A 24707-nucleotide genomic window follows, 5' to 3' on the forward strand; every position below is an offset into this window, starting at 1 on the left:
CTAGGAAGTTTCCATCTAGGATGTAGTATTCTAGACGGAAATTCCATCTAGAATACATCTTAGACGGATTATTCTAGACGGAATTCAAAACCATCTAGAATACATCCTAGACGGATTATCCTAGACGGAATTTTCGTCTAGGATATCCATCCTAGATGGAAAAATTTTTCGTCTAGGATGGATATCCTAGACGGAAATTCCGTCTAGGATATCCAAAACATCCTAGACGGAATTTCCATCTAGGATACTCATCCTAGACGAAAATTCCGTCTAGAAGGCTTATTTAAATTTTTTTTTAAAAGCATCCTAGATAGAATTTTGAGCATCCTAGACGGAATTTCCGTCTAGGATGCTATACTACAATTTTTTTTTTTTTTTGTAGAATCTACTTTGAGTGCATGTACACAATATTGAACAACAACAAATTATATTCATATCCAACACAATCTAATTATATTCCAATATCAAATCTAATTATATTCAAATAATACATTCACCAAAATAGTAGAGAGATACATAAATTGTTTATAAACTTTTACATAAATTATTTATAATGGCTATGACACTGTAGAAGCTTCTTCAACTCCTACCCTATACATTTACTCAAGCCATTTTCTTCTCCTTCTTCACCCTCTTCCTCATCATCCTGAGTGTAACATAAGGACACAAGCAATGCATCAATATATGTACAAACTGATTCATAAAGAAGACCCTTTATAAAAGATGGTGAGCAAAAAACGACTACTTAAACAAACACATAAATGTATGTTAACTGAAAACTTCATTGCAGGGAAGAGAAAAATTCCACGTATTTTGAAACAAACACATAAATGTATGTTAACTGAAAACTTCATTGCAGGGAAGAGAAAAATTCCACGTATTTTGGCATTTCCTTGAGACAAGTACCCTCGATTAGAGCTAAGTACCAAACATGACCTACACAATACAATATTTCCAACTACAGAATTTGCAGAAAAAGAGAATCAACTCTTTTAGTGGTAATTGTGAAAGACAAAATAATTGTATTCGAAATTTAGATTTTACTTGATTAGAGTTCAATGATTTGAAACTTGTTTAGCTTATACTAGTGAACATAATCAGCTATGCAACATTGTATTCAAATCTACCATGTTCATTTCCTCCATTAACTAAGTTATTACAAGCCCATTGAAGCAGTTGCATACATGTCTACTCTCTTAAACCATTTACTCCATCAACTTTCTATCAATGACAATTGGAAGCTTAAGGGGAGTACCTGCAAAGATGATATCCCACCTCCTACAACTTTCACATGCATTGTATAGAAGTTAAACTCAACGTGTAGCTCTTTCGGACACAAGCATGCACTCAACTAACATACTGATGCGTGTAAAAAAAATCCAATGTCGCAAAGAGATCAAAAGAAACAAGAATTTTTAAAACAGGACAATACTAGTACCAGATGAGCGCGATCAGCGTCGGTATCGATTGTGCCTTGAAACACCACATACTTCAAATCTGTAAGCGTGCGAACAACATCGAATAGGAGCTTCGGACGATCTCGACACTGAACGCCGACGACAGAGTAACCCCGCTCGATCCAATTCTGGACCGAGACCGAAGTCATCGACGGCTCATCCCCAAATCTCCTCTCGAAATCCCTATCAGCAAACATCATCTGATAAAGGAATTCTACTCTCAATGACCTTTTGTAACCTATTTTCCTATCAAAATGCATGAATAATCAATTTATTAGTGAAAGAGGCTCTCAATGACCTTTTGTAACCTATTTTCCTATCAAAATGCATGAATAATCAATTTATTAGTGAAAGAGAAATTCAAAGATTCAAAATGCATGAATAATCAATTTATTAGTGAAAGAGAAATTCAAAGATCCTCATTATTAGTGAAATAACAATGTTTAAAAACACACAATAAACTTCAATATAACCAGTAAGACCTCCTAGTTGCAATAAAGATTTAGAAAATATCAATGAATTTGAATACAACCCCAAGAAATTTATGATCTGAATTAGTTTCAGTGCATGCTGCTAACATGGTCCTTTGATACCCAACGACTAAGTGCTTGTAACAAGCAAAGTGCAGCCAACAATTCAGTAATTATTTTTCGACAAGATTATTACGTCACCAATGACCAAGAAGAAAATGAAAATCCCATTGAATTAAATTTCGAACAAGAGTTCAAGTTTAGACATAAGTTAAACCCCTCTTTGCCTGGTTTTCTGCAGCCATTACAGCTCTATCCTGCTGTCGAAGTCTCTCCCCCTCACGACACAAATATCCCTGAAACTTTTCCTGCACATACATTAAAGATGTCAATGCAAAATGCACCTCATTTACCCAAGGAATATAACTAAGTCATCTCGCAAAAGCACAGTCTCCCTCCAGAAATGGAGTTTGAATTCTGCTACTTATGGTGAATAAATTGATTATTCATGCATTTTGATAGGAAAATAGGTTACAAAAGGTCATTGAGAGCTGAATTCCCTTAAAAATAGTGGCCAAAAAAGTTCAAATAAAGGAACAAATTCATAAACCTAGAAATCAAATTGAATTACTAAGAGGCATTCTATCAAATAGTTAGCTTGCAACTCCTAAAATCAATAAATTAGCAAGAGATTAATCAGCCCAATTAGAGGGGGGTTTTTGGGTTTGCTAGAGAAGGGGGAGAGGGTGACGTTAAGGAGCTTGGCAGCGCCGTCGTAGGCGATCCAAGCATGGATCTTGTCGCCGGACTTAAGGTTGAGGCCGACTTTGGAGCCTGCGTCGTCGAAGTAGGCGGTGGCGGCAGACTTGTTCGAGGTGAGGTTGTTGATGTCGACGCCGACGTGGTTGTCGTTGATGTCGAAGAACTCAAAGTCCTGTACAGTGTCGAACTCGACGGCGAATATGTAGTCGGAGGAGTTGGTGATGTAGTTGGGGAGAGGACGAAGGCGAAGTCGTGCGTGGCTGCCGAGCTTGGGGTACTCAGGGATGAGGGCGAAGGAAAAGTCAGTGGAGAAGGAGGAGGCGGGGTCGTGGGACCCGAGGAGGTGGCGGGGGACACCGCGGTGGTCGGCGGAGGGGATTTTGTTGGTGGTGATGTCGAGGCTGAGGTAGACCTGGATCTTATCGGAGTTGATGATCTCAGATGATTGGAGATGGGTGGCGATGTCGATGGAGAGCTTGAAGTTGAGGATTGAGGGGGGTCCCTGAAATTGAGGATGGGGGAGGGGGTTGGGGGGTTCCTGAAATTTTTTATTTTGGGGGAAAGAAATTTTCAATTTTAGGGGGAAAGGAGGGCGTGAGGAGTTTTAATGGGCTAATTTTTTTTAAAATGGTCTAAGTATGTAGACGGAAATTTCCGTCTAGGATGTATCCTAGACGAAATTTTCGTCTAGAATACTTGGTAAATTTAAAAAAAAAATTAAAAAAATAAACCGTCTACTTTGCTTTCCTAGATGGAAATTTCCATCTAGAATGTTTTAGCCTAGACGGATTATTCTAGACGAAAATTTTCCGTCTAGTTTAATAGCAAACTAGACGGAAAAAATTTCGTCTAGAATAATCCGTCTAAGATATGTTATTTTCTACTAGTAACAAATTCTGATTATGACATCTCCAAGGAGTATTCACACTTCTATTGCTAGGATTTCATCATTAAATCTTATGGAATATTTCTTTAAGTTGGTACGTACAATTGAAAAGCGGGCTGCAACTATTCGGATTCTTCTTCCAACTTTTAAATAAAACTTGGCACTTCTACCATCTTCCTCTCTCATATAAGATCGGGTGAAGGCATCTTCTTTCACTTGTATCGCAAGCTAGAAAGGTGCGTTGTATTATTCATTTTAATATTTTTAATAGATTTTTCCTTAGTACATTGTATTAGGTTGCGTTGTTTGTCATTTAAGAGATTTTTTACCTGTCTAGATTTGGTGTGATTAAGATGATTTTGATTAATATCATATGTGGACTATGAATATTGGTTCTCCTGATGATCATTTTGAGATTGCTTCATGAATTACTGCTAAAATTTTGAAAATTATAATTTGCCTGTAAAAATTTATTCTCATTATGAAGACTTTTATTTTATTAATTTTATTTAAGATTATAACCACAAGCTAATATTAGTCCGTGCATTAGCTTTATAGTTGTCACTATGAGGGATATGAAATTTTATTGGTTTAAGCCAGTCGAGTTACATTTTTATGCCAGCATATAAAATTATATTAACGGACATGTGATTAGTTCCTTATAACATACCTATTTTTTTTGCATGTATGAGTCTCTTTGATATTTGTGATTCTTTTTTAAAAAATTTTATTTTATAACTCAGTGCAGGACATGGCACAAAAATACAATTTTGTGAATGATATTAACGCACTTAAAGAAACTTGGAAGATAAAGGTCCGTTTGATAAGACTATGGACTAGGCAAAGTCTTAAAAATTTGAATGACATATATAGTATTCGAATGGCATTATTAGATGAAAAGGTATCACGTGTCATCCAAATTTATTTTATTTTTCTTAATATTATTTACTTCTTCCATGCTTGAAAGTAACTAAATCTCACGTTGTAAGCAGGGTGGCAAAATCCAAGCATCAGTTAAGAAGATGTTAATTGATAAGTTCCGATCAATATTTAAGGAAGGGAAGGTTTTTCTTATTTCAAACTTTGGAGTTGGCCAGAGGAAAATACAACTGTAGCCATCATCCATATAAGATTAACTTTACAATTACACCTCTATTAAAGAGTTAAATGGAGCTAACATTGCTGAATATGGGTTTGGATTTACTCCTTTCGATGATATCATTCGAAGTCGTTTGGACAATACATAGTTAGTAGGTAAGAAATTAAAATCTTCATTTCTTAGACACCCAATAATCTTCAATAAGCAATTTTATGATAAATCATACTGCATTTTTTCAAGTGTTATAGGAGAGCTTACTAGGATGGTATCGAATTAGTTGATGTAGATGGAAAACTTACAAAGCGACTCAATATCGAATTGGAAGATGTTAAGTATTTTTTGACTAAATAAATTAAACTTTCTAATACAGTTTGTTGTATAAAATTTTAATATCCTGTTTGTTACTACAAGAACAAATTGAACTGCATACTGTGGGGTCATATTGCTGAGCAAGTATCTACCTACATGGGAGGAAGCACTAAAGGTTCTGTTATTGTAATATTGCAGTTTGAAGAAATTAAAATTTGTGGTAGTTGCACTACAACAGAAAAGCTAATCTGCGAGGAACAATTTTGTCGTTGAAAGTCGAGATTTCCTCGCCGTAGTGTGTTGGCGAGGAAAAAACTTTGGTCACCATTTCCTCGCGGTAGGGTGGTCAAGAAAAGTTTCTGCGATGAATATTATAATTTCCCGCGAAATCCTTATTGCGATGAATATATTCTTTTCTCGTTGTTACTCTTTAGCCTCGATATTTTTCCTCACCTAATCTCATACCTTTTTCATCGCTAAACTATAGTTTCCTCGCTAATGATACGTGAATAATATTTAATTTATATATAATAAAAGTAATAAAAAACTATTTTCGTCGTTGTAAGTATCTTTCAACGAGGAAACCGTTCCTCACCAAAGGTAAATCTTTAACGAGGAAATTGATTTTCTTCATTATATGTATCTTTTTCTCGTGGAAACAGTTTCTCAGTAAAGGGACTCAAAGACGAGAAAATTTAAATTTGTCATTGTAGCTTGTACCCCATATTCCTCGCCAAAGAAATTCAATGACGAGGATATTTACATTTGTCGATATAGGTTATATGGTCTATAGCGAGGAAAATTACTTTTGCCATTATAGGTTGTATCACTATAGCGAGAAAATATGTTTTTGTCGACGTAAGCAGTATACTCTATAACGAGGAAATATTCTTTTGACGACGTAAGTAGTATACTTATAATGAGGAAATTTTATTTCATCAATAATAATGCTATTACGAGAAAAACACTCAAAATATAAATAATTGTCATCAATTGTCACCACAGTACATCAAAATAATTAAAATAAATAAAGCAAGCAAGTTTCTATCATAAGTAACAATGCTAGTCTAAAGCAATAACAAATGCAACACGATCAAAGAAACATTTCTCCAAGTTTAAGTTTACTAAGAATACTAAGCTGATGGATGTTGCCTAGAAAAATTAGCCATAAACTCCTCAAACTTTTTAGCTTGCTCCTCCAATCTTTGTATTACCTCATTTTGTGCATCGATCTTTTGTTGTTGAGTTACTACAAGTTGTTGGGTCTCTTGAAGCTGTTCTTGCAACTCTTTATTCCAATATCAAATTCAATTATATTCCAATAATACATTCACCAAAACACTAGAGCGATACATAAATTGTTAACATAGATAAATAACTAATTTTCTATTTATATGTTTATTTACAATCGGAACTGCAAGAGTCAAGAACATTCAATGCTTCAGAAATGTACAATCAATTGACCTTCAGAACAATAACAAAAAATTGACCTTCAGAACTTGCGGCAGCAAGAGAAACAAGCATTCCTTTAAGCATTTCTAGAGGTAGAAATCATGGAACTAGATGACCTGTATTACGGAGTTAAAAGAAATGTACAATTAATTAACCGCAGACATATATTTATATCAAGTAGCATACAAATGCAAACAATATGTGGTTGCGCAAAGGAATCTCAAAAGAAAGAACCTCATCTATGCTTTTGACAGCTTGAAGCCTATCATGCATCAAATGCCAATTTGGTTCGAGATCCTGAATGTGATAGATAAAGAATATTAAAAGATTCCAATAGAACTGATGCATATGCTACATAAGAATAACAAGAGAAAAAATGATCACCTCATAGGTTAAGTAATGCAAAAGGCTGTCAATAAATTTTAGCATGCTACGACAGAGAATGGAAGAGAAGGCAAACCTGTGTATCTTCTAAGGGAACTATTCCCATTCAGCAAATTCGAAACAAGCCTTATATCCTGGCCTAGAGATAGGATTTCTTGCATTCTTTCAGGCCAATTAGAATTCAGTCTCCGTGCAAAATCTTCCACTTCTCTGTAATGATTTATAAAATGGATGAGGCAAGCTAGATTAAGATGCAATGGATCATTATACTCACATGTCAGGAGTTTATTTGCATAGCAGCTGTCAAAACGACATAACTGGGATGGAAATCAACTTACTATCCGATGATCATGTACAAAATGGCAGTGATAACCAAGAACTGGCAGGCTCAATGATTGAAGATATTAATCCTTCTGATGCGGCAATGAAGGAAAATTTCTTTGAAGAAAAGACCCGTGTTCAATTTGATCAAAAAGCAGAGGCTGAGTTTGATACTAAGGATGACTTTAAAGTCTCCTATATTCTGATTTCCTCTAGCAAGTATTCATAGGTCTGCTCATCCACATCAACAGGCTCAATTGCAGGATAATAATCATGGGTATCATGATTTTCGTGAGAAGGATTCGAAAGCTCTACTGAATTTTCACTGGGGAAGGGAATCGTATCTGTAGAAAAATCCGCATACATAGCTGCATTTGTTTCCTTCTGCAGAGAAATAGTTAACCAAATATAGTCAGAACTTCAGATGTCTCCAAAGAAATTTTAATTAATGCATACATGTTTTGCAAAAAATCTGACCTTTAATTATGAGTTTATGATACTATCTGAATTACAATGTTAATGTAAAATTACAACTTCTAAACAAATCCATATTTAGCCTGGGCATTCTCAATCAAAAAGAATTCATGAACTAACCTATGCACTTTGGTCAAATACTAAAGTATTCATAACTGAACATGGTCATGTTGGCTGTAATTATCGGTATCATGGCTATTATAAAAAGGATTTGAGCCATCTACTGCATCAACTCTATATACTTCCATCTGCACAGAAATCAACAAAACATAGTTAGAATTTCAAAATTCTCAAAAAGAAATTTTCATTAATTCAGAATTCACGCGAATCATCAACTAACCTGATTAATACCCTGAGTCTGCATCCAGTTCATTTCTGTAACCTGCTCCGAAGTGAGTTGGCTTGAAAAGGGAGCAAAACGTGACATCTGAGGATCCAATGGAACTTCAGTACCGGAATACAAATTTCCTCGTCGCTGGTTATTATTAACTGTTGATTGTTCATTAGTATCCTGAAATTGATGTACATATCTTCTAACCACATCTACTAATTGTCCACCATCATCAACTCTTGGAAATTTAGTAGGACGCATAACATCAGTCTCAGTATCAAAAAGAACTGGCGATTTCCTTTTACAAAAAATTGGCTTGAAAACTGCCTCATAAATTGGACCACAAACAAAGCAATTTCTGCAACATGATGCGAAATGACCCATCCATTTCTTCACTGTAATGCAACGACAGTCATTTTTGTCGCACTTCGCTATGTGCTGCAAAATACGCGCAATGCGTGCACTACATTGATACATGCATCCTCGAAGTTGCCACTGCAGGTTTGAATGTATCCACTGTTCTAGAAACTTGCATACATTTTGAAGACCATCGATGGTAATGTTTCTTGGATTTTTTTTAGCGGTTTGAATGTATCCATTGTAAAGCAATTTCTACTAAATCCCAATCATGCTACAATCCGAATCGAGATTGGAGATGAGAGATCAGTTACCTGTGGCTCCTTGGGCTTGTCGGGATCAGCCAGCAGGGATCGAGCCTGAAAGCACGTGTAGAGGTTGGCCTCGGCGGCGGTGGGCATCGGGAAGAGGCGGTTGTGGACGGGGCGGAGGTTCTGAGGGCTATCGGCGACCGCCGGCTGCTGGAGGCGAAGGTGGGACCCGTCGACGCCATACATGATCGCAGGAGAGGACGAAGAGGGGGATGGTGTAGGGTTTCGAAGAGGGGAAAGAGGGGGGAGAAAAATTCTAGGCGGGCGGGGGTTTGAGTTTTTAGATCGGGGGAATCGAGAGGGGGTGATGGCGGATTTGGAGTATTTGGCCTTTGACGAGGGATTGCGCATGGTGGAGGCAACGGCGGAGGAGGAGGAGGAGGAGGAGGAAGAGGAGGGGCGGGAGGTGAAGCAGATAAAGAGCTCGCTGCCGCCACCCTCGATCGTTTTCTTCATCTTCTCCATTGTGATCTCATTGGAGGAGAATCAAAAGGTCGATCAGGGTTTTTTTTTCCTTTTCCTTTCTTTTTTGCTCTTTTTAAGTGGCCGGAGATTGAGATAGAAGGAAGAGGGCAATCATCATTAGTATTTGGGAATGAAATTATATAGGGTTTGAGCCGGAGATTGAGAATTTAGGCGGGGAAATGAAATTCGTGAATAAAATTTTTAAAGGGAACACGCCCTCTTATGGGACCCACCATCTTAGACGAAAATTTCTGTCTAAGATACATTCTTGATGGAAATTTCCGTCTAAGATGTTAGCCTCATTTAAAAATAAAAAATAAAAACACTAAAACCGTCTAAGATGCTATTGTAACGGAAATTTCCGTCTAGGATATTTTTTCCTAGACGAAAATTTCTATCTAGTTTAATAGCAAACTAGACGGAAAAATTTCCGTCTAGGATATTCCGTATAGAATGTAGGATTTTCTACTAGTGTTCTCAAATGACAAACTACTGTTTCTTAAAGAAAATATTAAAGTATAATTACCTGGGTTTTAAACGCAGAAGTTCTAGGGAAAACGATGGACCTAGAGTTGAGGGCAAAGCTTGGTAAGGTTGAAGGGGAAGCACATTCCTTTGATGATGGTATTAGGATTTTTGAAACGAGACAGGAGAGGCGGCGGGGTCCGATTTGGGGAGGAACAATTAGGGTTTTTTGAGGGTGATCCGACGGCAAATTGCAAGATTGACGAGCCCTGACGGCGATAGTGACCTTTGACGGAGGCGGCGACCTCTAGCGGCTGTGGCGACCTCCGGCATCGGCAGCGAGGTCTGATTTGGGGGGAGAAAGGGAAGGATCATCGACGCATCGGGTTTGGGGGTTTTGATGTGTGTGTGTGTGAGAGAGAGAAATAGAGAGAACGGGGCTTTATGTTTTCCCTCTTTTTTTTGGGGGTAAAAATAAATGGGGGGAAATCTTATCAGATTTGTGAGCAATCCTTTATAATTGGGATCCCTTTGAACCTGAATAAATATTAATTGGTTGTTAATCTTATGTGAATTGTGCAAAAACCTATAAAAATGAACCATCAACCAGACAAACAAAATCCTTATTTCTATCCATACTGGAGCTTTACCTCGTGCTGGACATTTATTAATTCTTTTAACGAGGAAAGAGTTCCATGTAAAACAAAAAAAATTAGTGAGGAAACCTTCAATTTGTCGTCAATGAATTTCGCGGGTGTTGCATATTTTTTGCCAAATTAATATTGAGGGAACTATAATTTTCTTGCTAATGGGTTCTTTTTTACGACAAAACGGTTTCTCGTAAAACAAAAACTTTTAGCGAGGAAGCCTTAAATTTGTTGCTATTGAAATTGACGGGTTTTGCACATTTTTCTGCCAAACTAATAATAAGTAAACTATTATTTCCTCGCTAATTCAAACTAATAATGAGGAAACTATTATTTCCTTGCTAATTGATTCTTTTAATGAGGAAATGGTTCCTCGTATAACAAAAAATATTAGTGAGGAAACCATCAATTTGTCGTCAATGAATTTGACGGGTGTTGCACATTTTTGCGCCAAATTAATAATGAGGAAACTATAATTTCCTCACTAATAGGTTCTTTTTTACGACAAAACGGCTCCTCGTAAAACAAAAACTTTTAGCGAGGAAGCCTTAAATTTGTTGCTATTGAAATTAACGGGGTTTGCATATTTTTCTGCCAAACTAATAATGAGGAAACTATTATTTCCTCGCTAATTGTTTTTTTTAACGAGGAAACAGTTCCTCGTAAAACAAAAATTTTAGCGAGGAAATCTTTAATTTGTCATCAATGAATTTGGTGGGTGTTGCAAATTTTTCCGCCAAATTAATAGTGAGGAAACTATAATTTCCTCTCTAATATGTTCTTTTTAACGAGGAAATGGTTCCTCGTAAAAACAAAAACTTTTCGCGAGGAAGCCTTAAATTTGTCACCATTGAAATTGGTGGGTTTTGTTTTTTTCCGCCAAACTAATAATGAGGAAACTATTATTTCCTCGCTAATTGATTCTTTTGATGAGAAAACGGTTCCTCGCAGATTGTGAATCTTCAGCGAGGAAATCATACTTTGTCGTTGTTACATTTAGCGGGTTTTCCTCTATTTTCCGCTAAAAGAACAGCGATGAAATGATTATTTCCTCGTTAAATGTGCATTTCGAGATGAAAAAGTTCATCACCAAAATTTTATATTTCCTCGCCAATAAAATAACTAGTTAGGAGACCAAATCATGATCATCTTTAGTGAGGAACTAAAATTTTCATCGTAAAAGGTGGTCTATTGTGAGGAAAATATATTCCTCGTAGAATACCTACTGATATTTACCGAGGAAACAATATTTTCTTTGTCGAAAGTGATATTTGTTGAGGAAAATAAATTTCTCACAAAAAAATTGGTCGCTAAAAGACTTGTCTGTTGTAGTGTTGGCTGATATTGACCTGAGTTATATTGCATTCCAACTATATAAATATTGTTTTAATTATATTTCATCATGACCTTTGTTTTCTATGCACTTTCCAGGTGTACCTTTATTGACAAATTCCTACTACGCAACTAGGTTGTTGATTGTTATAGTGTTCACATTTTTGCCAAAGTGCAAGCTTATTATCAAGCAGCGGACAAGTGTACTTCTACATGCTATGTCCCAATTAACTTGGCTAGCCATAGACTAGTGGGACGACCATTTCGCCGACTCAACGACTCGACGTTCCTTCTTGTCGATTCGAAAGGCGGAACTTGTCGCCTCCTTTTTGTCAAAGACGACTCACCATGAGTCCACTCGGCCACTTACCAGACACCTTGCAAAGTCAACTTGAAAGGCGTTACTTCTCGACGAAGCTAAATGACTGTTTTCGTCTCGAGCCTTTCCCTCGAGCCTTTCCCTCTATGACAACGTGTCAACATTGCATTTAATGCTTAGCAGGTGCCATCATAACTCTAGCCTAGAAAGTCTTCATGACTCATCGGACCACGTAGGTACTGCCATGCTGTTAGTCTCTTCCCGTTTAATACTGAAACGACCTTCCCTCCACTCGCTAGCATACACATGTAAAGCAAGTGCCGACGTGGTCGCCAACCCATACTTCGCCACCGCCTCTCTGCTCTCGACCAAAGTGTCCAATTTACCCTTGCCACCTTCGTATAAATACATGTACTATTTCAACTTGGGAAAATACCTGGAAGGCTGAAATCTTAATTTCCAAATCTAATCCTTAAGCAATCACATTACACATAAGAACTCACTTATTATTCACCCTACTCAAGTTCATCAGCTAACTTGATCGTCGGAGGTACAACGAGGAACCCAACCACATCCTCTTACGAACTTCTACTTGTGCAGTTTTTTCAGAAACCTCAATTCAAGAACTAGACATAAAGTCAGGGAAGAAAGCGGCCCCTTTATCAATCCTCAACAAATTCATCCAACCATGGATATAACTGACTATATGATCACTAGTACATCAACATTGATGAATGAAAACATAGTTGAAATGGTAAATTTTAGAAAAAGGTGTGCTAAAAAAATGATACTTATTGCTTTTTTTACTTCACAAAAATAAAATAGCTTAAAGAATTTTTTTTGCAGCCTCATTAACAAAGGAGAGTTCTCACAAAAGCTAAGTCAAATATCTAGCCAAACATCGCATTCTATCTCCGATGATTTCTTGCAGTTGTCTACAAGAAAGTATCTAGCTGAGATACGTGAGATTTGAGAGGTAAATTGAACTACTCTACATATTCTTTCATCTATTATTCCAATTCATATTCGTAGCTTAGTTTCCTTTACTTAGACTTGTACTTACAAATCATTATGTATGTTAGACTTTATTAAAGGGGCTTCTTGATCCATGTTTGAATTAGTTCACTGAAGAGATTATAAGTTGTGCAGCCTGATCAATTAAAACTTTTCCTTTTTTTCATTCTGTTTTGTGATAGCTCAATTGGCATGTTACTTTGGAGAAGTAAGTTAATCTTAAAATTGTTTGTGTCATGCAGTTGAACATTCCTTAACGCATTTACCTCATTACATTATAATGGATGCTAGTGCCAATTCTAATTCCTCAATATCAAAAGAGCACACTATCAAATTGTCATTTATATTCCCTAATGGACCCTGCAAGTGGCTCAGTGAATCTAACAAATACGTCAACTTCTGAAAATCAATCCTACATAGATGGCAGTAGTGCAAATTATTTTGAAAGGAAGCAGAGGAAAGATTTGAAAAATATTCTTCCATCAAATGGCAGATTGTTAAAGCAATGCAGTCCTCCGATGAAAATTGGGAAGCATGTCTTTCAAAATAGAAGAACTTTGCTGTCTCTTACTTGGAATGCAAATTTCAGTCAAGCAACTAAAATTGGCATAGCAAACAGTGAATATAACATTGTTCAGTCAATACAAAGTGATATTGACTCATCTATACATGATATGTTTTTGGGGTTTTTCTTTTTTAACCCAAAGTTTTACCCCCACTTATTTAAAAACCCATTAACTTTTCCAAACATCAATACACCCATTGTATCCCTCCCAACTTATTTCTAAACCCAATATGTATAATACACCCATTATTACTGTATTTACCCTCAAATTCACTACACAAGCTCTTTTCTTCCTTCCTCTTCTCCTTCAATGACCACCACCAACCTCCTCCTCTCCCCTTCCTTCACTTCCCCTCCTCCCTCAAACCCATCAACCTCTCCCTCTGCTGCCCTTTATCTCCCCTCGCCGCCACGTCACCCACCACCGTCAACCTCGAATCGGATGAACAGCCCACCAACGGTTTCGACATCGACTCCCTCAAACCATTTATATTTTTTATTTTTACCTTATTTTGTGATATAATTACAAATAGATCTTCTTAAAAATGAATACAGATTATTGGGATCCAATATGGGAATGCGAGTTTTGTAGGGTATTGATGTGGTATGATGAAAGAATGAGAAAGACTCGGAAGATAAGAAAACCAACATTTTCAATGTGTTGCATGCAAGGAGAAGTTCAGCTCCCTTCATTAAAAGATCCACCTCCATTACTCAGCAGTCTTTTGCACAATAAAGATAGTAGAAGTAAACATTTTATTGACAATATTTGAGCATATTGTATGATATTTTCTTTCACATCGATAGGGGGAAAGATTGATTCAACTGTTAATCAGGGATCGGGGCCTTTTGTGTTTAGAGTATGGATCAGCTCCTAAGTTTGCTCAACTTTACGTATATGATACTGCGAACAAGGGTTCAAACAGAGTTCATGCTGTTAGATATGTAAACATAATCTTCTAAAGATCCTAATTTTTTTATATGTATTAAGATTATCTTATTTAGACTAACAATATGCATTCTTAACTAAAAATGTTTCTTTAGTTATTAGATTGATTGGTCCTATATTAGATTTTATTGTTAGATACTTTGTTTCTATTACATATTTTTATGCAGACTTATGTTTGCATTTTAGTGCATATTTAATACTCTATTTCCTCTTACAATAAATCTTTTCATGTTACAGTTCGAGAAATGATTCAAGTTCATTTGATACTAAAATTGTTGGAGATTGGAAAGAGATGCTTGATGAAAATAATCATTTAGCAAAATCTTGCAAGATGGCCCAGGAGAGATGTCACGGTGATGATCTTGGGAATGTCAAACTTAAGACTCATCAAGAGAAGAGGTTTTGATGGAAGGACATATCAATCTTCCTACCACATCTGAAGTGGTAGCCCTAATTGTTGGGTGACATTGGAAGCTCAAGTGATGATAGAGATATAAATGTAGAGACTCAAACAGGTGTACTAAAGCATATAAATGAGTTACATCCTGCTTATCTTGCTCTTCAATACCCCTTGCTATTTCCTTATGGTGAAGAGGGATGTAGAGTTGACATTTTGCTAAGGAACCCAGGCACTACTTCTAGAAAAAGATCAAGACTAAGCGTGAGAGTTCTTTGCCTTCAGGATTTAAGATAGGGCTGGTGAAGCTGATACTATGTTGTCTTCTAGAAAGTTGTTCCAACAATTTATAGTGGATGCTTATATGATGATTGAATCAGAGAGATTGTATTATATCCGAGCTCATCAAAAGAATTTAAGAGCGGAAGCGTACAAAGGTCTAGCTAAAGCTATCTTGAGAGGAGAGATTGATCCATCTTCGAGAGGAAAACACGTAGTGCTCCCAACATCGATCACTGACAATGCAAGATATTTGAATCAAAACCGATCACTGACAATGCAAGATGTTTGAATCAAAACTATCAAGATGCTACGGCCACTTGCAAATGGGCTGACTATCCCGATCTATGTATTACATTCACTTATAATTCTAAGTGGCAAGAAATCATCAGGTTTGTACAAAAAAGAGGCCTTAGACCTTAGGACATACTGAACATTCTTTGTAGGGCCTTCAAAATTAAACTTGATCAACCGACACGAGATTTTAGACAACACAGAATTTTTGGTCGAGTTAAAGTTAGTATGTCTGTCATTTTCTTTGAATCACAAGCAACTGAACTTTACATACTAATGATAAACTTTTCCTTTCATTTAATGATGTGATAAAGTTTTTTCTCAATTAATTTTTTTATGATTTTCTATCTTGACTAGCTGGTTCTCCATTATAAAGTTATTTTCTCAATTATACATTACCCTATTTATAAATACATGCCTCTGTGAGTTGCGTGTGATTTTAGGCGTGTGAGTTTAGGCGGCCCACCCAATCAATGCGGCCCACCCAAAACAATCACAACATATATATACAACATATATATACGTGAGTTAGGTTAAAGATGAAAGTGGGGCTGATTCGTGTGCAGAAACAGCAAACGGTTTTTGCGGCTGATTAGATTTTTTTTGAAGCAGAGCTGCGGCTGTTCGTGTGCAAGGAGCGGAGAAAAATTAGCTGTGTTGTTTTTCTTCGGCTGTGCGTGCAAGGCAAAGGTGGCTGTGAATCAGAGGCTCCTTTTTGGCTCTTTTTGTAAAGAGTATTTGTGTGAGGGATCTGAGAGTTTGTGTGAGGGTTTAGATTGTGTGATTGTAAACCCTAGTTTTATTATCTCCCTCTAATAGTAGATCTCCCCCCTCCTTGCCCCGTGAACGTAGGTAATTTGCCGAACCACGTTAAATTTTAGTTCTTGTCGTGATTTGTAATAGCTTGTAGGATCCCTCGACAGGTCAGTCCTAGAACTGATGAGAGGAAGAGCCGATATCTCACTTTGTTGAGATATCCGCTTCAAATTCTTGTTTCCTTGGTGAGACAGGAATTCTTTCGATTTAATCTCTTGTTGTGCACCTTGCGCACCGGAGGTGCTGACGAAATTTCCGCTGCGCACAACAAGTGGTATCAGAGCTCCGGGTTGGATTTGGGGCTTGTTCGAAGGATTCGCTGAAGAATTCCTATTTGAAGAATTAGATCGACAACATGGGAGAAACAAGCACATCGGGATCGTCTCTTTCGAATGTTAGCCCTTATGTTTTGATGATGTTTTACAACCACCATTATCGGTACTAATGGCTTATTAAGTACAAATGTAGTGAAATCATATATCAAGCTTATTAGTGCCACAAATGGAGGATTGGATGGTATATGCGCTACAACGATGATATCCAAAGAAGGAGGATGCATAATGATGAAGCAACGTTATTTTAAGAACAACAAATTCAAATAGAAGCTTCATCAAATTCAAGCTATATCAAGACTCAAGCATTGCATTCTATATGAGGATATTAGCTATCTTTTATTTTTTTTCTCTCTAGTGATAGAATGTAGGCAAAGAGTTATTGACTTCACTTGAAGCTATTGGGATATCACACATACGTTTTCATACTTATGTTTTTAAGCGTTTTTTACAAAATACTATTTTTCAAAAGTATGAGGACCTATCTGCAAAATTTCTTTTCCAAACAGTTTGTTTTTAGCATTAAAAATATGTTACAAAGTTTCATAATTTTCAGAGGTCAAATAAATATTTTTCAAATATTTTAGTTGAGTCAAAAACAGTGTTTTGGGATGTATCAGAATACGGTCGACCGCATCGGTCGACCGCACTTATGTTCATTCCTCACTGGGCAGTAGAGAGTTCGTCGGTCGACCGCCGCGGTCGACCGAGAGCTTCCTTCGGTCGACCGCACCGGTCGACCGGATATGTCTCTGCTTGTTTTTCTCCTTTTTGATCTGGATAACGGTCGACCAAAATTTTCGTCGGTCGACCGAACTTTTTCGTCGGTTGACCGAAATTTCTGCCGGTCGACCACCGTATTTTTCAAACGGTAATCTCTATCTTTTTTCGGCGCCGCTCAGTACAGATCTCAGCGACGTTTTGGTTCAAGATTTTGGGGGATTAAGGGATGGGTTTAAACAGCTGTTTTTCTCCTATTTAAACTCCACCTCTTCTTCTTCCTCACCGTCTCAGCCTTTGCAAAAACCAGTGACGTTGTTTTTCTCAGAGCTTATATTTCAAAACATGTTTTCACTGAGTTTCTGTGTGTTCACTTCCCAGCTTCAGTGTGCTCTTTCTCTTTGCCATAGGGACGTTGTAAAGAGAGAGTCTTACACTATTTCTACTATCTTGTGAGTGTGATCTTGTGTAGATCAACTGTTTGAAGTAAATCAAATGCTGAGTGGGTGAACCCATCCTGTTTAACGGCGTGAAGTTAATTAGATTGAACTTCGCCGGATAAGGGATTGATTCCCATTCTCTTGGGTATGGACAAGGAATACCCGTCTTCTTCATATCTTGAGCGGAAATCAACGTATTGATTTTGCTCTCGAGATTTTTGATCTTCAAGCTTTCACCTGTGTTTTCGCTAGCATTCTCGTTACCACCCCCAGCATTGACGGGAGGATTATTGGCGTTATGAGCTTCATTCGCATTTGTATCCTCATTTTCCTGATTAACCTGGTTACGACGACTTGGTTCGCCTTGCTGGTTTGTCAGTGCTTGGATTTGTTGGTCATGCATTTCTCTCATACTCTGCATGGCCATCTGTATTTCGAACCTGAAGCTCTCCTGTTGTTTAGCCATGGCTTCTTCGAGCATCTTGGCCACTTGTTCCGCACTTATCATAAGTGACTCGCGGGGTTATCCCTCGCTGGATACCGTATTATCTGATGCGACCGCGGAGCCGGCATCCGATTCTTCATCTTCTGAAGGTAACTTTGTCCGAATCCTACCATAAGTCGCTCGTTTGATGGTTCTAGACTGTAGACGGGTTATACGCTGGGGTGCTTTCAGAATCGACTCGAGATTATCCCGTGCCGATGTCCCTTTGCTGGTCATATTAGTGGTGACCCTCGGAAATTCTCCGTCTTCAACCAACGTTCTTCTTCGTCGAAAACGCCTAGGCCTTGGTTTTGGCGTTTTGGTACTGAGCCTTTCGAAAACAAAAATTCTCTCGGGGACTGTATTGGTGCAGTTGCACTCAGACAATACTGCCCGAATGAGTTTGGAACAGGGGCATTGAGTTTCTAATCCTCGAGGACTCCTCTTCCTGGTTTTCCTCGTACCACCAACACGATAGTACAACTCGTCGGTTTGAAGGTCGAAATAACCTATCGTGTGTTGGCACGATTTCTCAGGTATAACGTTATCGTCATCAGACGACAATGTTTCCTTCTGAGGGCGAACTGCCTTCTTTGGGCTTTCAAAAGTCACGCACCATGAAACATGCCTTTGTGGGCATGAGTTCTCAGCGGGCTCCTGGACTTTAATGCGCAAATTGGTGCGCCTAGCTGCCCTGATCTCTTTGTCATGTTGAGGGTGGTGGCGACCCCCAGCATGTTGAGTCATTCGGGACTTCTTTATCGGGCCCAAACATTCTTGAATTGGAGCTTTGCATCGTCCATCGGGAAGTGGACCGAGGCGCTCCAAAACTGACTTCTTTCTTGCTTGCGCTGACAGTCCGCGGCGCTTGCGAATGCGCTCATCAAGTGTCGAACGATTCCGTTTGACACGGATCTATTCATTCGTTGGCGGCTTGGAGGAGCTGCCATTCATGGTTTGTTGAGGCTGCTTGCCTCTCCTGCTCTTCAGATCCACGTTATAGCGGACTCTGTCGGTGGACTCCATCGCCTTTGCGAGTTGCTGCGCCAGGCGTTGACGTCGCCTCTGGTGGGCTCTCTTCGAGAGAGTCACAACGCACTCAACGGTGGAGGCATCGGCGAGAACAGGGTTGACCTGGTTGGAGGTCGGCGGAACTTCACCTGACGCAACTTTGGCGTCAATTGGGGTGAGAGCTTCGTTGGCGTTCTGTACTTCTTCATACCAACGAACTTTTCTCCTGGAGGAGAACTTCTTGGACTTGCGGGGGGAGGTGGATCCGGACGAGGATGACAGATACTCCTCGAACTTTTGTTGGTCGAATTCAAACTCGACCTCCTCCTCGACCGGGATTGAGATCCGCGGCTGCGACGCGACGATCTCGGCTGCAAGATCGGTGGCTCCCACTGTGGTCGCCAGATTGTTCGCAGGAAAAATTGCACTTATTGATTCCATTGATTTCTTTGTTAACAGTTTATCGGTTACAAAGATCCGGTCTTTTTATAAGATCCGGTTACAACGAGATCAAAAGAAAATGAAAATTACTCAAAGAAAAAATAAAAATTACAAAACTTTCCTTGAACAAATCGCAAGATCCTGTTTTGCGGTCTCTTGCTTGTGTGGGTTCTTCGCCTGCGCCGGGGTTAATCCGTAGACCACCGCGCGATCTTGATCCGGTCGGATCTACACGTTATGACGGGTGCTATTTTACAAAGGAAATAACACCCGGGGGTACTATTTCGCCAAGGAAATAATAGCCTTTAGTAATCGAAATCGACCAAGCGAAATCGAGACACTTCTCGGGATCAAAGGCCAAGCTTTGATCCGGAGGAAAACTGTGTAGATCTTAGATCTAATCTCTCTCGAACTCCCGCCTTATTTGGTGTGGATGATTGCCAAGAACCAGATCTGAGAGTCCTAGTCTTCTAAGTTGAAAGTCCGAGGGTGAGTTCTCAATCCAGCAGAGTTTCGGCTCCAAAAATTCCAACCCTCCAACAATGAGCCCTTCATCCTCTATTTATAGGCATTTAGAACCAGATCTGGGCTCAGATCTGGGCCCAGATCTGGGCTTAGCCCAGGTGGCTTAGCCACCTAGGTGGCTCGGCCACCCGAGCTACCTAGAGGTGGCTCGGCCACCGAGCCACCTAGAGGTGGCTCGATTTTGGCCGAGTCCTCCAGGTGTTTGGTTTTGCGCCCATTTTCCGGTTTCGCGGTTTATCCGAGCTTTATTGTTGATCTGGACTCTGATTTGGCAGTCCGGATCCCGATTTGGCAGTAAATCCACCTCGGTGTTCGAGTTCGAATCCGTTCCACAGTTGGATGACTCGTTGACTCACCGATCCGTTCCGGACGCGAGTGGATGTATTCCGTTGTTCGCGTGCGGTTCGTTAACCTCGTCGCCTCGTTAATCCGCTTCGTCACGTGTCACTTAGCTTCGGTGTTGTGGTCCAACGATCGTGTTTGGATATGTCACCCGATGGTTTGTTGGTTTGTTGAATCACCATGCCGAGCTGTGTTAAGGGACCTATAAGTAGTTTTATACGCCTATAGTTGACTTTTTAATCGCAACGCGTTGACTGACGTTGACCTAGGGTCACGCATTGACTGGCGTTGACTTTAAGGTTTTGAATCGTCGTACGTTGACTTTTTGATCGTAACGCATTGAGTGGCGTTGATCTAGGGTCACGCGTTGACCGGTGTTGACCTTAGGGTTTTGAACGTCGTACGTTGACTTTTTGATCACAACGCGTTGACTGACGTTGACCTAGGGTCATGCGTTGACTGGCGTTGACCTTAGGGTTTTGAATCGCCCAGTGTCGATTAGTGTTGATTGTTCGCGGGGAAAATCGTTTTTATTGACGTCATTGTTTTCTTAAGCAACATTTTATCGGTTACAAAAGATCCGGTCTTTTTATAAGATCCGGTTACAACAAAATCAAAGAAAGAAAAAAGGTCTGAAACTCATGCAACTGCCTGCATGAGTCATATAAGCACAGTGAACGGCTTTCATATTGCTCATTGTGCAAACGCACGACAGTCTCCGTTATCACAGCCTCGGGCCTTAAGCTTCAAGTCATTAAAACTAGATGGCTGGACTGTTCGAGGATCTTCGGCAAATACATAAAACGGACTGCAGTAGTTCTGAGTAAATGCACTGCTCTGCTTCAATAAATGCCGCATCGGTTAGTTTCAAAATTGATCGCCTGGGTGTAGAGTCATGCCAAACAAAAGTCTAGTTTCTAAGAGAACTGGACGGAACCGGCATCCTCCTACGAGAGTGCGCATCTGTGATTAGCTGGAAGGTGCTATTGATGTCCACCTTCCCATCACTACTTTGGACGAACTTTTCAGCGATGTGCCCGGAGCTAAACTGCGGAGGTGAGCATGTTTTAATGGGCGAACGTCATCAATGTTTGAATATACTGACACCTATCGTCCTCTTACGATGCCGAATGAAAAAGTCCTCGTGAAGTATATATCAATGAATCCAAACAAGCAGTTAAGTGTTTGTTAATTTCAGATATAAAAGGAAACTTGAATTCAGTTCTTACAAATTAGGTAAGACTAGATCATTGCCTTACTAAAGGGCGTAGCGATTTGGGACCATCACTTGCCTGCTTTATAAGAATCAGGTATTATATCGACAAATCAGTATCCTAGCTCACTTCAAAGCACAATGCACGTCAAAACGCCCCTTTATTATAGATGTGGTTTTGCACCAAGCAAAACCCATCTTAAAGCGTCGATCCCTCACAGGCGAGAATCAAGGTTTCCCGATGCCTCACAAGGGAGCACAAATGAGTTAAAGCACTAATTTGGCAAATTTCTCAGGAAGGAAGGAAATGTATTTGCAATTTCCATAAGCGTTCGATCCTCGACCAAGGAGAACCAAGGGCCTTTCACCGGTCTGCCTCACCAGGAGAACAACCGTGTCGGGGGTAAATGGACCAATTTGCATATAGTAAAAAAGAGATAATTTGTAATTAATTTTCGAAAGGTCAAAAAAAAATTGCTCACCAGCATATGAGGGCAAGCGCGCCATCAGTGGCCGATGCAGCATGGAAACGATTTCGATACTCGCCGACAGTAATGGCCCTACAAAAAGGATTCAGAGGTCATATCTAGAAAGAAAAAATCACTTTTTATACCCCTGAATAGACAAGTTCAGGCGACGAGATCTTATCCTACCCTCGCACGCAACCCCACGGTTCATAAATTAAAAATTAAGCAGTAAAAATTGCTAAATTATGGGGAGATTTATACCTGAGGAAGCGTCGAAGCATCCAATAAAGATACGATCTTGAAAATTGCTCGAACACGGCGCGGTCGCAGGGGCCTGAGCAAGATTCAAAATGGACGTTTTTTTGAAGGATTATTTTAGTCAAGGATCATAAAGAACGGAAATGGATCGAAGACGCAAGATCGGCTTTTGAGGTTGGTGAAGGAGGCTCGAGAAGAGAAATTCTCAAAAGGAGGCTAAAGAGGCTATAGGCGCCGCTAGGTAAGAACAATGAAAAGGAAAAAGACCTTTTATGGGGTGAACGGGCTATTTGGGCCCGAACGAACCGAAACCGGACCAGACTCAGTTGTTCAAACCAAGACTCAAGATTTAGGTCAACCGGAGCCTCGAAGAGACTTTCAAATCGTAGGCGACGTTTCAAACCCGATCACTTACGTGCACTGCTTTGCTCCCACGTTGCGGAGGAAGAGGTGCGGAGGTATTTTTTGCAACCGACATTTACTGCCTTTTTTGGGTCCATTTAAGCCGGGTTCAGTTATTTGAGCGCACAAATACTCCAATAGGGTTATGCAGTATAATCGATTCCCTATGAGTTTTGGTTTGAGAGGTTCCTGGGATATTGCTTTTATATTCCTTGAAGGATACTCCAAGGACAGCTAGCGGAGCGAACGTCGCTTTGCATGTAGGAGACTCGACGCACAATTCAATGGTCAGCTAAAAAGTTAGAAAACAGGAGATCGACGTTCAGTTTAAAATTGCGTACAAGACGGCAGAGCATTATGCCGGGCGGGAGCACCGAACTCTTTACAGTTTCGACGAAGAGCACGCGAGAAAAGCTAGGGGGAGAAGTCGAGGGAATCAAGAACGGAGAATCTTCGAAGGGTCTCATTACAGCGACTGAGGTGGGGGGTTAATCATATCATAGTATTCCAGATCTTCTATAAAGAACGAGGACTGAATAATTTGGGGGGGTATTGTAGGCATATAAATTGTTATTAGTGGTTCCCCTAGCATTGTTAGCTCGTCGACAAACCGTACGAGCCAACGACGGCGACGGAGATCGGACGAATCCGACAGAAGGCGACAGAAGGCATCCATACGGCGTTCGGAATCGAAGCGGAAAGTCGTTAAGGAGATCAAGCGGGTCATCCACGGGAGAACGACTCGGGGACGAATCGGCGATCGTCAGGTCATTTTTCGGACGTCGGAACTCAGGAAGCGTGATGTTAATGCAAAGTCAGGAATCCAGGTGTGACTGGCCAAATTCGAGATCCAAATCCAGAGTCTTAGTGGCACCGAACCGACGGACAACGAGACAACGGCAGAACGACAACACCCTACGGGGGGTCCTCGTGGCCCAAACGACCCCTCAGTGGCTGGTGGTGGGGGTACTCGGCCTTAGCGAGCCACATGAGGTGGTGCGGTGCCGAGCGCACCTTCGAGGATGGCTTTGCCATGAGCCGGGCCACAGCTCAAGGGTGGCTGACGCACAGTGGCGGCTGGCACCCCCGATGGTGCGCGACAGTGCGCCGAAGGGGGTCGGCCGGACAGTGGCCGAGAGGGGGTGGCGCGACAGTTCTCTTTTTCCGCTGGCCACTGTCCTGAGAGCTATAAATAGGCCTAGAGCATGTTCGTTTCGGGTGTGATGGACTTTTCAAGAGCCGAACTCTGCCGGGATTGAGAGGACGGAACTCGAGCTTTGAAGGCACAGAAGCTTGCACATTTCGGATCTGATCGGGCGACATCCACTCAGAAAGCAGATCTCGAGAGGAAGGAAAGAGACAGATCTGAGATCTAGCACGGGTAGGACACACTCCAGATCGTAAGGCGTTGGGGTCTTGATCTCGAATCGCGGAGGACGATTAGTATCCCTGTGGGATCGGAGTTGAATCCCTCCCGGTGAGTTATTCCCTTCGCTGGAGATAATACCAGCATATGCGATGTAGATCGGATCGGATTAGAGTCGCGCGGTGGTCACGGTAACGAACCCGGCGCAGGCCAAAAGAGCACAGCAACGCGAGCGGCCGGGTAGAGTAAAGACAGGAGCGTCGCGGAGTTTGTTCACGAACGAGAGAGTTGTAGTTGTTTTACTCTTGTTCTTCTGTCTTTGATTTAGTTGTAACCGGATCTATTAAAGCGGGATCTTTGGTAACTCGAGGATGGACAATTATGCTCATAACTTGGAAGAAGGCGTACGGTTGTTCACGGCGCAGCAGGCCCGTGGTCCACGGGTTAACCCCGCCGCATGTGCGGAAGAACGCACACAAGCAGAAAGACCGCCAAAATAGGATCTTGACGCGATTTGTGGGTCGAACAAAGGAATGGGTAATGCTTTCGCA

The 24707-nt window shown here is 40.2% G+C and overlaps 3 protein-coding genes across 3 annotated transcripts; all 3 read right to left on the reverse strand.

The window, feature by feature from the left end:
- On the reverse strand, positions 455-2175 carry LOC109849406 (ACT domain-containing protein ACR8-like). Its single transcript, XM_020419236.1, has 4 exons — positions 1873-2175; positions 1756-1823; positions 1439-1685; positions 455-646 (listed from the first exon to the last, which is right to left on the reverse strand). Exons 2-4 carry the CDS (start codon positions 1785-1787, stop codon positions 587-589), a joined length of 339 nt encoding a protein of 112 aa, XP_020274825.1. The 5' UTR covers positions 1788-1823; positions 1873-2175; the 3' UTR covers positions 455-586.
- On the reverse strand, positions 2334-3251 carry LOC109849407 (L-type lectin-domain containing receptor kinase S.4-like; the record flags this gene model as incomplete). Its single annotated transcript, XM_020419237.1, has 1 exon — positions 2334-3251. A coding segment is annotated over one exon (651 nt), but the record flags the coding sequence as incomplete, so codon positions are not given.
- LOC109847649 lies at positions 7764-8799 on the reverse strand. The gene is made up of 3 exons (XM_020416879.1): positions 8617-8799; positions 7955-8557; positions 7764-7862 (listed from the first exon to the last, which is right to left on the reverse strand). Exons 1-3 carry the CDS (start codon positions 8797-8799, stop codon positions 7764-7766), a joined length of 885 nt encoding a protein of 294 aa, XP_020272468.1.

Source organism: Asparagus officinalis, chromosome 7, assembly GCF_001876935.1.
Source record: "Asparagus officinalis chromosome 7, Aspof.V1, whole genome shotgun sequence".
Taxonomy (NCBI): domain Eukaryota; kingdom Viridiplantae; phylum Streptophyta; class Magnoliopsida; order Asparagales; family Asparagaceae; genus Asparagus; species Asparagus officinalis.

Coding starts and splice junctions, on each gene's coding strand:
- LOC109847649 (XM_020416879.1), bottom strand. CDS start 8,799: ATGTATGGCGTCGACGGGTCCCACCTTCGCCTCCAGCAGCCGGCGGTC. Junction 8,558..8,616: donor ACAAGCCCAAGGAGCCACAG/GTAACTGATCTC, acceptor GGGATTTAGTAG/AAATTGCTTTACAATGGATA. Junction 7,863..7,954: donor AGACTCAGGGTATTAATCAG/GTTAGTTGATGA, acceptor ATTTCTGTGCAG/ATGGAAGTATATAGAGTTGA.
- LOC109849406 (XM_020419236.1), bottom strand. CDS start 1,787: ATGCATTTTGATAGGAAAATAGGTTACAAAAG. Junction 1,686..1,755: donor AGGAAAATAGGTTACAAAAG/GTCATTGAGAGC, acceptor AGGTTACAAAAG/GTCATTGAGAGTAGAATTCC. Junction 647..1,438: donor ACGCTGATCGCGCTCATCTG/GTACTAGTATTG, acceptor TGTTACACTCAG/GATGATGAGGAAGAGGGTGA.